At 34.6% G+C, this 14,270-nt stretch overlaps 1 protein-coding gene across 3 annotated transcripts in view; it reads left to right on the forward strand.

Annotated features, from left to right (window-relative positions):
• The window catches only part of LOC101743832 (carbonic anhydrase-related protein 10), a 51,493-nt gene that overhangs the window by 21,227 nt on the left and 15,996 nt on the right, over window positions 1-14,270 (forward strand). For all 3 annotated transcript variants that reach the window (XM_062671786.1, XM_012691734.4, XM_021349217.2), the window contains exons 3-5: window positions 6,640-6,690; window positions 12,475-12,611; window positions 13,397-13,588. In XM_062671786.1, coding sequence (XP_062527770.1) covers window positions 6,640-6,690; window positions 12,475-12,611; window positions 13,397-13,588 — 380 coding nt within the window. The remainder of the gene's footprint in view (window positions 1-6,639; window positions 6,691-12,474; window positions 12,612-13,396; window positions 13,589-14,270) is intronic.

The raw sequence follows: 14,270 nt of genomic DNA on the forward strand, positions 1-14,270 counted from the left end.
AAACCGTCCGACGGGGGATACATCAAAGGAAAAACAAAATTTGATATTTTTATGTAATTCCGAGAATTTTCATATTTTTCTACCTTTTAAACCTTCTCTGGACTTCCACAAATAAGTCAAGACAAAAATTAGCCAAATCGGTCCAGCCGTTCTCGAATTTTAGCGAGACTAACGAACATCAATTCATTTTTATATATACAGATAGGTATAGCAATAATAGAATGATTCGTCTAAAACATTTAATCGGTGGCCATTATTTCACTCACAATAGAGAAGTACCCACGCAAGAGTATGCTCGAGTGAATATTCAATGATCCCGTAACGAGAGCCCCAGTTGACTACGAACTTGGATGCGTATTCAGAAAGGGTTCTTGTAGTGCGAGGTGAATTTTCTATAATAAGCATGGAATTCGATAAATATACTTAGATGTACTTATTCCCCATTATGATTTACAGATTATATCGTGTATAATTACTATATTAATTATGTGCAGTTTGAATATCTGAATTTACAATTTTCACTAGAAATTCTAATGATAACTTAAACATAATGGTCCAAAGTATGATACAGTTTTTTAAATCTAAATCTACTGAGAGTTTAGGTGGTTTTAAGAGTGGACCAATTTAAAATTTACTTTTCATTTTAAAGGCACCGATGAGGTCACAACTTTTTATATTTAAAGTAGTTATGAAGGCATAGACAACGTGAGTGTTTAGAGCGTGGATTGTATTTTGGTGCCAGCTTCAATAAAAACTAGATTAAGAGCGATGGATGTTTTTTTAATGTACAACACGTCCCCGACCAAATTTTTTCAGTAACTGCCACTAACTGTGTTGCCATACTTATTAGTGTGTTCCTACATTTAAAAACAATCATATAAAACTTTATGCTTAGGATTGCCCTAAACAGTGAGTACCACCTACCAGGACTGAAACATGAGATCCCAATTCTTAACAGCGACTCTCCTAGACTTCAAACCGATACGCATTAGATACTAATGCTATGCTAATGCATTAGTATCTAAATAAATAAATACTCTTCACATACGTCTTAAACTATCTGTCGATTTAGTATTACTTATATATATTTATTTTATGTATTTAATTATAAATGTACGTGTATGTTTATTTTATTTATGTGTGTAATTGTGTATGTATGTAGTCTGATATATTATTATGTATTAGTGTTTTTATTTATTTTTATTATTGTTATTGTGTATTGTATCAATAAGTAAATTGATTATATTGTACTCTTCTACCCACTTATGTAAAGCTGTCCCTCTTTAAGAACGGTTAGCTGGTAGATAGCTCAATTGTTGAGTTAAGTTCGCCAATTTATAACTTTTCGCAATTATTGTATTGTATTAACTGTGTGTACAATAAAGAATGTATCAATAGTTGTTGATAGATTATTCTGTGTGAAATTTAAATGTCGACTACAAAATAATATTACGGGTAGCTAGAGCTATACGAGATTAAGTTCCGAATAACCACGACAAAAGCGTCGTTGTATGCGGGCGTCGACGAATCTGCTCGGCGCAGTCTTGCACAATCCACGCAAAGAGCATCCAATGCACCGTGAAATTGCCTATTTTCCACGTGATTTTATTTATTTTATTTCATACATCGATGACGTTCTGATTCGTTTTTATACGAACCAATGCCTCGGAAAATCTGTTCTAGTTTCGATACAACCGAAATATGGGTTTGATTATATTATATGTGGGAATAATTAGGTGTAGCATTGGCCACACCGACCTGACAGATGACAGATGATGGTAGGACCTCTTGTAAGTCCGCGCGGGTAGGTACCACCGCCCTGCCTATTTCTGCCGTGAAGCAGTAATGCATTTCGGTTTGAAGGGTGGGGCAGCCGTTCTAACTATACTTGAGACCTTAGAACTTATAATATATCTCAACAACAGATGGGCTGTGATCACGTCCACCCGTCTAAGCAATAAAAAAAAAAAAAAAGATTGCTCATGAAGTATAAATCAGACTTAATAAGACGAAAGAAGAAAAAATGTACATTTTTGGGTGATTAAATAAAATTTAACAAATTCACTAATTTCATTGTGCACCTCGATCCCTAAGTATGTAATTCGGAACAAGCTCACTGTATCTAATTACGGATTCGTTAAGTGTCTCCGCGAAACTTGCAGGATGCATTTAGAATGTGCGAATCGTACAACGTGTCTTTGCAAGTAGCGCCTGTTAACATTTGTTAAATTTAAAGGAGATTGAACTGTGAAACGCAGGCTGTGGGTCTTAATTCGAATGCAAATACCGATAAGGATGTGTCATTTGGTCTTGAAAACCGTGACTGATTCATTTCCGATGCATGGTTGAAGCTCTTTGTCGGGTTCGTCGGTGGCGAATTACCTACTCACGTTTTCAACATGCAATGCGGTGTCGATACCTGTGATACGTAGTTGGATGCACTAAAAGCAATACTGTTCCTATATTGCTTCGATTCTGTTACATACATACATACATAGGAGGTTTCAAATATATCGTGTAGGTACCTTTTTAAAAAAAAATTACATGTACGTACCATGTAAGTACTTGTGAATTATACGAACTAAATGCAAAATGTTTAAATTTGCGTTATTGCCGAGGGTGGAGCGTATTGTGAGTCGTATGTTGGTGTGATCGTCTGGGTTTTTTTATAATAAAGACGCAGATTTTCATGGATCGTTTTTATTCTATCGACGATACACTTTTTTGTGTCCGTACTCATTGACCACGCAAGAAGAAAAAGGGACGAGCACACGAACGACGTTGACACATATTACACGAGTGACAGCTGTCAGTTGGCATTGACATAAAGATGCGTTTAGGAATTATACAATTGAGTCGTCTATTATCAAAGGTGGCAATCTGTGCATTTGAACAAGAAAATGTTATTGATATGTCAATACAGATTGATTTGAATATAATCGTCTCCTTCAAAGATTACAGTTCAAAACCTGCATTAAATAAAGCTTAATACTTAACCTGTTATTTATCTAAGATCTCGTTCAGAAGAGTTTTGTGGCTGCCAATGGAATACAAAGTCAATAATTCGTTTTTCTGATTTACCAATAATTGTCCAAAAGTCACATTGCCGGCTTTGATACTAGTTGACTCAATTATAACATCGTATAAGTCGCATCACCTTACTTATTATATCTGCCACGAAGCGGTCACATATTTGAGGGATTTCACAGCTACAATAAAAATTGGGAGTTCGAGCTCATGTCTTACGGTGCTATTGAAACCGTCTACGGACTGTGGTAGCCATTGAAAACCATAAGGACAATGAGTTAAACAGCCCACGAATTAAATATAAAACTATAAATCTATACGTAAAATAAAAGTTTTATATTATGCATCAGCCATTTCCGAATCTCTACTATCCAAATACGTACATTTTAAGTCGCATTTCATTAAATAAATAAATATGTTATCAAATCAAAATTTGAATAATTGTAACTGAATTGTCATCAGCAAACAAAACAAAGTCAAACGTCTCGCGTTTTAATCAAAACAGAGCAGCATTTGTATTCAGAAAGACGTTATTGTGCCAAGTCGAGTCTAGCGAGAGTTAAAACTAAACAGATGCTGACTGGCATCTCCCGGGCGAGCACTTCCCCGCTCCACGTAGCAATCGCGTCTGCAAAATGCAGCAATGCATAAGAATTCAATCTTACATGTTTCGATATACAGCTACTATATTCCCTCTAAGGTATTCCCTGCACTCTTTTGTATTTCACGAGACAATATATTCTAATGCAGATTTGTTCTTTAATTAATAACGAAGTTATAAATTGACTCATCGTACCGTTCTGATTTAGTTCTCACAGTAACTTAAGCATAATGAAAATCCAATTGCAAAGAGCTATAAGACTGAAATTCTGAGAAATTGTGATATATATTTTTTTCTTCGAATTCATAATAGTTCCATATTATTTGAATATCAAATGTGTACAGTATACGAATACAGACCAAGATACTTTCGAAGTATCTATCAAAATTAACCAAGAAGTAGTTTATTAATAATGCGTTTCTCTTGAAAGTTAACTCAGACGTTTTTTTTGGTCTCTCGGTGATGGTCACGGGGTGACCTGAGGGGGTTGAGGCTGTATCGCACGCTACCGTCACTCTAGCGCGCTGGCACTAAGAAGATGGGACGACGTGTCGGCAGCTGCGGCTTGCAATGCGGTCCGCGTCATCGTCGTCGCTGTCGACGCCGAACACACTGTGAAAGAGCAACCCGGTCGGTAGTGTATCGCGTTCTGACCCGGAGTATACTGGTACACCAGCGGCATCGCCCGGGCGGCCTAGTAGGGCCGCTGTACCGCGGAGATTGGCAGCGTTGGTCATCGACTATCGCCTCGACGATACGTCGGCCGGGCGTCCTAGGGATGGTGCCGCGAGTCTTGTTGTAGTGTTGACCGCGGGAATCGCTCTGACCGGGTTTTGACCCCGGGCGAAGATCGGATGTCGAGTATAAGAGTGCAGGGGAGTCGTTTAGTGCGGTAGGGTCCTAAAACCTCCTTGGACCCGCGATCTGCTCCCAACATCTGCAGATCGTCAAGTCCCAGATACCACGCGTGCCCCCTAGGCGCGGGGACCACGTAGAAAGTGCGGCCCCAGGTCCGAAAAAAAATGTTTTTGGCACTAAAACTTACACGTGTAAATTTGATCTTAAATTACCTTACTTAGCCTTAAGATCATACAACACAAGATATGAGAATGTTGACCTCTTTTGGCGTTTAAAATTAAAGTACGTCATAAGTAACGCCTATTTTATTTTGGAAACGATAAAAACAAATTTATCTATACATGAAAATAAAAGAAAAAATCGCTTCATTGCCTATGAATTTCCGAGTATAAAAAAAGTCTGTGACATTGTTGTTAAGGTTCAAAACTCGATATTTCAATTTTCGAATAAACGTAAACATATTCTGTGAGGCTGAAGTTTGTTGAGTAGCATTAAAAGATTAAAAGTCGACAGTTCGCTCAAGCTGTATCGAATGGGAACTGGAAACGATCTCTCGACTGCAACATATATTTGCAATGCAGGCGGCACGGCGCGTCCGCGGCGAACTTCGCCCGGCGAATGCAAAAATTTAAATTAAAAACATAAATCAGCCGTGTATCGAGTAACTTTCGAGATTCGTGTGTATTTCGAATACACGTTCCAAAATACGTGTACTTATTACGAAACGAACGGTCCGGGGAACGAAATTAATATAATATCACCCCCAAAAAATTTTACAGAAATTAATTTCGCTAACGAATTCGCAGGCAGTCAATTGAGAGGAGCTATCTTGTTATGAGGAAAAGATTCTCAAGAATAATTACAGGCCAAGAATCTCGACTGAGTATTTTTGAAAATTAATTGCTTTGAAATTATTATGAGTATCATAATCTCATAATCTTAATTAAGAGAAGTTTGGCAAGCGCAAATTAAAATTTTTAATCTACCGCAAATCCTTCTACAGTGGACAGTATTTATGGACTTGGTTTTAGCGGGACCTGCTTACATTTTTATATTTGAATAAAGCATTAAAAGATTAAAAGCTCAGAAGTTAAAAGTTTTCTTTTACGAGACATTATAATAATAAATAACAAATTTAAAAGCAATACCTAAAAATGAAACTTAATTTTTTAAATAATAAATGTAATTTAAATAATAATTAAACACGCTTTAATAGAAAACCATAGTAACAATTAATTTCTTTCTTTATCCTTTTCTTTTCTTTTTTATCCTCTTGATACTGGTCAGGAAATTAGAGACGTTGAAAGATTCAGTTACGCACATACGCACCAAGCTAATAAAAGCGTGCTAAAAAAGAAAAAGTATGGAAGGAAAATAATTTACGGAGAAGACGAGATATCTGCTGCTCTCGTCAAATTGCATAGCAGACATACATAGTAAAGGAAACAGGGGCTTCAAAATAAGATGACATAAAAGCTGACGTTTTCTGGCAATGTTATTACGATTTGTGAACAATACCCGATGTCAGTATTGCCTTCTCTCAACATTAGGGAAAACATTCTGTTTCAAAAGAATAACGCCTTTCCGCTCCATTGATTCACTTATTCACTTCGCTGCTTCGTAAAAGATAAAATAATCGGAGAAAATTTTAAAGAATTCTTATTTTAAGTGAAATTGATTAAAAAATTTGCTAGAAGCATTATTTATTAGCTTTATTATTTATTCCTTTTCGCGGATCGTAACATTTCGTCATGACTGTTACTGTTTTTTTTATAGATCTAACCATCCATCAACCATCTAAAAAAAAAAAAAAAGATTATTATATTAATAGCGTTGATCCTACATTTTCTATCGAAATGCATGTTTGCGTCGTGACAGAATTAGATAATACTTTAGTTATCCGGCGACGTTTACCACTCACCATTATATGGGCCGGTATGTCTGTCTGCTTACAAGGGCAATAAATAAAAACCCTGTTATTCAATGACTTTGTTTTGAAAATTCGTAAAATTGTAATAGTTAGAACGAAATTAACTTTTGTCACAGCCCGAAAGTTCGTTGACTCGAGTTAGCCTTTACGGCATACAAGTTATGCAATGGGAATGTTCATTATGAGAATTATGCAGACTTAATTAGAGTTGGTTTGATTGCAGCCGTGACTGGCGTCAGCTGGGAGGAATGGTGGACCTATGACGGTATTTCAGGTAAGCGAACACGCTTGAAACATACATTTTATCCTCATTCTACAAGTATACAGCTCTAGATTTGTATGGAATTATGAAAATTTTGAAGTTACAATACTCTATTGTTTAATAAACAAACGATAACAGAAGTTTTAAAATATTGAAGTACGGATGATATATTTTGTTTAACTATTCTGTTGATATCCGGTAACTCAATTTTAGCTACGATAAAATTAAAAAGATTTATGTTAATATTTAAATGACTCTACATATTCTACTCTACATCTCTACTACTCTCTACACACTACGACCAACATAATTAAATTGTCACGTCTAAGGTCATGACTGGATTTCATTAAAATATTTGATGATCTATGCATATTAAATCTAATAAATCAAATGTTGCAAATACACGATTAAATAGCATGAAAATATTTTGAAATCTGATCGTAAAATTTTGGAAAGATATCATTTCAATACCGACAGTGTAACGTTGCGATAAAACCTCACAATTTGGCGAGTAATATGAATGCAAGATAAATCACCGGAATAAATTTCACGTCACGTGTACATCGGGATACGTTATCGGCAAAGGGGAATTGATACGACACACGAACTGATATTCTGCTGGGCTTGGGGTAGGTCAGTGGTTCTGAATGTGAACACAAAATAATGACTTCGTCTTCTATGTGTTTTATTGTGCAGTTGTTTTAAGTGTGTTCTTTTATACTCCTACTTAGTTCTAGATTTTAAGGCCATAATTAATAAATCAACTATTTGTAAAGGAGAGAATAAGAAAAGAGGATGTCAAAGGAAAAAATATTTTGATTTATTTGCGAAGATGGTAGAAACTACTGGATTTAAAAGGAAAGAAATTAAAAATTTACTCAGGAAACGAGAAAGGCTTGCGTCACAAGAGGCAACTGTATTCCATTGTACTAAAGTACATTAAACTAAAAACAAATTGGTTCATTAAATAGATCAGAATAAAGGCTTTCCTTATTATTATTTATGGAATTTGAAACATTACATTCAATTACCATTTGAATATTTTCTTCGATTTTCGCAATTCGTAGACGTAATTACCATTTGAAATGTCCAATTTCAAAAGACCTTGTCCCTAATGTCGAGGTTCGATTTGATCAACATGATAATGTGCAATAACCACGAAAGTGCAGACATAATTCATATACTGCTGTTTATAGTTTAATGACTTCTTAAATGATAATTGTTGAAGTTTTAAATAATCCATTCATCTATATTTGTCTTAGTTAGATGAATTTTGTCAACAAAAGGCAAGCGCGTGTTGAACCACGCACGGTGAAAATATATTCAATTTTTAAAAAAAGTTTAATTTTTGCCATTTTCTTAATATGGTGACCTTTAATAATTATTAGTGTTCCATGGAAATGGTCGTGGTTATTCCATTAGCTACTTTTATTTACAAATGTAAGTTATGTAGTGTAATATCCTTTTCTCAATTACTAAAAATAGATTGCGATAATTCGACATAAAGCCTTAATTGTAATTAATTGTTTTCCATCACTTAAGTCTAAGGTAAATTTTCATCAATCTCCAATAACTTGCAAACTAATTCTCTATTGTATCTCTATATCGCACTTAATTTTTTGACAATCAGCATACCTTCTGTACGGGTTTGCATAGCAGTTCATTGACAAAACCTTAATAACTTACATTTAAAATTCAATTTGCATTTGTCACTATTGTGTCAAAAATGACAGATGGAAATCGTGAGTAGCCAAGAGATTTCACAGCAGATCTCTAAGTACGCGATTTTGAACCTTATGAGTGTGTACTGTGATATGTATAACGTTTTTTGTTTTTTTTTTTCCGGAATATCAACTTTAAGCAGTTCGTTTTATTTTTATTTGATTTAAACATATATAAAAGATAATATTATCATGGTAAAATTCACTTAGAGATGAGTGATGATAACGAGATTCGACGATAATGATGACGACAAAAATAATCTCAAATAATTCTTTAGAGTACACTTCTTTTTAATACGAGATCGAATAACTGAAGCGGTCCAGTAATCGCTCAACCACACACAGACACACACACACACACACACACACGCACACACACACGCACACACATACACACGCGCACGCGCACACACACACACACACGCACACACACACACGAACACGCGCGCGCACACATTCCTCTAAATTTGTTGATCGACAAAACTTACGTCTAAAACTACCAAAAACCAACAAAAATGCTTTCTCATAATAACATGTTTTTTTTATTTAAATTCCATACCAGCTTAAAGATGTAATTTGCCAAAGTTATTATCAGGTCAATTTTGGTGAAAAGCCTCGATAAAGTGCATCAAGCCAATAACGCGATTATTGTTGTTGTTCCATTAAATTTACGGTAATGTTCGCAACCATATAATGCAATATCAGCTCACAATTTGTCCGAGCATATGGCTGAAATTTGCACATATTCAGCAATTCAAAATAGTTAGCTTCATTTTCATTGGCTTTCAATACAATTTTTTTTTATCAAAGTCTTTGTTTGTTTGGCTGTGTATTTGTGCTTGCAAAATCCGTAAAAATAACCAATTTAGGGTTTCGATAAATGGGATGAGTAATACAACGACAAATGGGCTTAATGATTAACTCCAATAGATTGAGACAAGGTATCAAACGAGAATCTACCTTTTTTGGGTCTATTGCTTCAAGTTAATTACAATGAAAAATCAATATATTCACCTATTTTTTTATTTACATGGATGGACCTTACGCTACATCTGGCATTAAATGGTCACTGCAGCCTATAGACAACAACTACGTTAAATGCCGCCACCCATGTGGAGACAAGTGTTCGAAGTCTCAGTTTTTACAGTACAGCAGCTGCGTCTAACTCATCAAATCGAAACGCACTGCTTCACGGCAGAAATAGGCAAGGTCGTGGTACCTATCCATGCACCTAATCACCAGAAACAAACTTAAGATGCGTACTAATGAGATAACACGCGTTTATTCATAAATATTTCGTAAGCATCCTGCGAATAGAATTAGAATTAGAGAGTGGGCATTTTTTTTTTCCTACCTAAGCTGATAGCCTTGATAGACAATATCAGCGTAACCTTAACTAGTAGGTGAGCTCACGGGGCTCAAACCTAACGACGTTGCTAACACGAACCCTATCAATTGCCGTGCTTCGCAAAATCTACCACCGGATCGGAAACGCAACCCACAGAAACTCAGTGGGCTGTGGCTCAATGGGCAGGGTTAATTTACTCGTCAAGCCCTTCGTCGCAAGCGACGGATTCGACGAGGGCGATGACCGGTGCTTGAGGTACCTAAAAGCACCGTTAGTGGATCGGGAGTGGGCATTGAAACAAACGAAATGCATAAAGTTTAATGACTATTTAAATAAACTATGCACAAGTTTTCTACGGGTTAAACAAAACGAACCTTAGCACATAACTGCCTTAACGAAGTGCCGAAAACAAAAAAATATTAGTGCTAATGGAAAATTCGCTTAACGCGTGGCCATAAAGTGGGCGTCACCGCAACCGCTGCGCCGGCTTACTCATGCAATTTTCAAGGTCATAAATAATAAAAGCCGTGAGCTCGACTCAAAGCGGATTTCTTTCACACGCCACTACCAGTTCATATTGAAATACCTTTGGAATTTAATGAAACTCATTACAGTGTCAACTTTTTTACATTTTTCATTTTTCATTTCCTAAATTCAATTTACATAATATTGTTAAAACTATTTTTACGACTTACATTCGCGTTTTAATTAGTTTCAAATTTTTTCACGTCAAACGTTTCAAATTTATGGTCACGGTCACTCAAGTTGCAATTCGTCGACATTAGAATATTGTGTTATAACTACCGTCTATTTTTCTATTAAAAATATTTATAGGTTTTCCCCGTAAATTTCACATAAAACGAACTAGCAGTATCTCAACTAAAAATGAAACCGTAAAAATTGTTTTAATTATGTCGACGGTTCGCGAAAACCGATGTAAATGTTATATCATTGCTCATTTCTCAATCTTATAAAACTGGCAGAATTGGCGTATAAATCGTAGTAAGTTACTAGAAAATAAATCACAACCACATTAGAATACTTATTGACTTCTGACCGACTAACATATTTCCAATGAATAACTGACCGAATCATATTTTACCAAAAACTCCCAATTTTTTTTTAACTTCACAGTGAAAGCACTTATTAAAATCATATGTGTAAACATTATAAATGCCATGGTGATAAATTGACCTTAAGTCTCATGACCTAGAATAATAATAATTTGTTTCTTCTGTATCAATCTACTGATATAATTATATTATTTGATAAAGGTTAGTTTTCATGTTTCAAAATTGTATAAATCGTTAGTAATGTCTCCCGCTTCGGTACCACTAACGATAAATATCTATTCATATCAATTTGGTGAAACGAATGTCGCATAGCATACTATACTATGTTCATAGTAGTATGATATAGCAGGAACCTTCCCTAAGGTGCCAATAATAACTGGACAGAGCTATAATTTAATAGATAAACTCCGTATGATGGATATGAACTTGAACAAAGAAACAAAGAATCTTGCAAATATTCGTTTATTTACTTTAACTAGAGGTCCCGCAGTAGTCGAAATTCGACTATAATTAATTGGAATTGTAAGATTGTACACTATTATGATTGTATTTTATACTTCTAGTATCACAAATTTCGGCAAGACTACACTTTAAAAAATATTAACAAAGGCAAACAATATTTAATCTATTCTCAATTTGACAACAGACGCCAACAACAAAAGTTTGACAATAATTAGTATGCATGCGTGTGTGCGTCAAATACATGGTATGTAGTGTGTGTAATGTTTTCTTTATTGATTTAATGTATCTTTTATGCATTATTTAAAAAAAAAGTTTTGGCATTGTGCACTTCTTCTCTATATTCTCTATAAGTGTGGAAAATTTCATACTCCTCCGTCCGCGCAATTTTCGTAAAAAGGGATACAAAGTTTTTGCTTCACGTATTAATATATAGATACTAGGTAAATTTAATAATTTATTGCTACAGCAAGTAATTACATGACAGCTAAAAAACAATTGTTCATGGCAACTGCGCAATTGCTTCTGACGTAGCTTTACTTATAATTAAATAAAAAAACGGAAGCTTTGTGTTTTAAACTAAAATTAAAATAAGTTAATTAGTTATTTACCAATATTGACAGAGTTTACTGAACAATTTGCTTTTATGTCTCTAAAGTACGTAGTCATAAAATATATTTTTTTTTTTATTAAGTAAATATTAATTAATATATCATTCGTGATCATGAAATGGAAGTATTGTTTTTTAAATGAATAATAGTTTAAAAAACTAACAAAATACGCTTTTATAGAAAAGTAGTTATAAATATTTTATGAACAGATATGAGTAGAAGGGTTATTTTGATAAAATCCTGAAAAGCACCCCATGTTTTTTTTATAATAAAATCATTTTTTCTTACACTATTTTTAATTCAAATTTATTAAAATTTATTTTCAATTTTTTTGTTGGATTTTCTATAAAAGCGTATGATGTTAGTTTTTTAAAATTATTATTATTATTATTTTTGTTGAATTTAAATTTTTTCAATATTTTTTTAAAATATTGAATTGTATCGGTCCTTAATAACTATATCAAATTTCGAGTTAATCCGACGTTGACGTGAAGGGGTCAAAATCATGTTTAAAGATTCCGTTACATGCTAACATACATACGTCTGAAGCTAATAAAAGCGTATTAAAATGAAAACGTATTTAGGTCCCGCTTTCTGGGGATTAATCAATCCAGAATGGTCACTGTGCAACAAAGGCCGGAGACAGTCTCCAGTCAACTTGGAGCCCGAAAAACTTCTCTTCGACCCCAATCTACGATTTTTACATATAGATAAACACAGGGTAAGTTTAAAAAAAAACAACCATTCCTTTTTTGTGCTATAGCATTTCTATTTACGCCGATGTACACTATTGAAGATATTGGCGAATAGCGAAATAGTCGTCAATTATAATTTTTTTATTTCTTATTAATATCAAAAAAACATTATCTATCTATCTATCTATTTCGATACTAAAATATGAACATTAAATTATTGCCACTCAATTTTTAACAGCCAGTGTATGAAGAAAAAAAAATGCTAGCTTCAATATTACGTCTCAAGATACTCAGCCAGATGCATTTGCATTTACGAGTTCCAGTAACTGCTTAACACTAAGTGGACCGCCAGCTTCTTTGGCGAGATAATACAGAATTGAGATCAACAATATTCTGTTAAAAATGCATATCCATTTAATATTGAAATAACACCCACCGACCATGAACTTATTTCTTCATAAAATCAAACAGTCTGTGAACCGATAATTAGCCTTTATGAGTATATGTTTTCTTTTTATTGCTTAGATGAGTGGGCGAGCTCACAGACCACCTGGTGTTAGGTGGTTACTGGAGCCCATAGACATCCACAACGTAAATGCGCCATCCACCTTGAGATATAAGTTCTAAGGTCTCAAGTATAGTTACAACGGCTGCCCCAACCTTCAAACCGAAACGCATCACTGCTTCACGGCAGAAATAGGCAGAGTGGTGGTACCCATCCGCGCGGACTCACAAGAGGTCCTACCACCAGTAACAAATTGATGTTTTATAAATTTGATATTTGATAAATAGTTCCTGTTTATTTGACTAGATAAACGGATTAATTAGCAACACAGGACACTCCGTGATCTTCACCGTCGAAAACGAGACCCGGCACCACATCAATATCACGGGAGGTCCGCTATCCTACAAGTATCAATTTCACGAGATCCACATACATTATGGATTGCACGATCAATTTGGTTCCGAACACGCTATCAACGGATACTCTTTCCCGGCAGAGGTGAGGACTTTTATGGTGAACGTATTCATTCAATTATTATCTTTTGGTTTTCCATTAAGATTAACGATTCAATTTTTATATAGTATATAGTTTAATTTTACGGTAATAAAAAAAAGTGCTATATTTTTTATTCAGTGATGCTTCAATCGCTTTATTTCGTTAATCAAGAAGTTAATAGATAAACTACCTTCAAATCAGTAAAACATAATATAATTTAATAAAATAAAATTATGTTTATGTATGTATAACCAAATGCAGACGGACCGTCTGGGGCAAACATTGAACTTGAAGTTTAACTTATTTGTTACTCTTCATTATGAGAGGCTGACTCTTGTTGCTTTTATTGCTTCTTTGAACAATCCAAATATTTATAGAGCAATCAGCTAACTAGACAGTATATTTGATACTGCAACGCAAACTACTAATTAAATTAATTATATTATAGCAGTTCCCCTGAACACCGGGCTAAGTGCCGAAGTGGCTGAATGTCGTTTCGCTAATTGCTTGCAGACGCACTCGTGAATAATAAACAAACTGGGTACAGACGCAGTAAATACGTAATTAAACTCTGGACACTTTATTACTCAGCAGTAATGAATATTTAAACAAAATTACATTCCCAAACTAAAATCAGTGGATGTTCCATACGAAGCTCCACTGAAATAATGTTTCGTCTTCAAAT

The sequence above is a fragment of the Bombyx mori genome, chromosome 13 (assembly GCF_030269925.1).
Source record: "Bombyx mori chromosome 13, ASM3026992v2".
NCBI classification, from domain to species: Eukaryota; Metazoa; Arthropoda; class Insecta; order Lepidoptera; family Bombycidae; genus Bombyx; species Bombyx mori.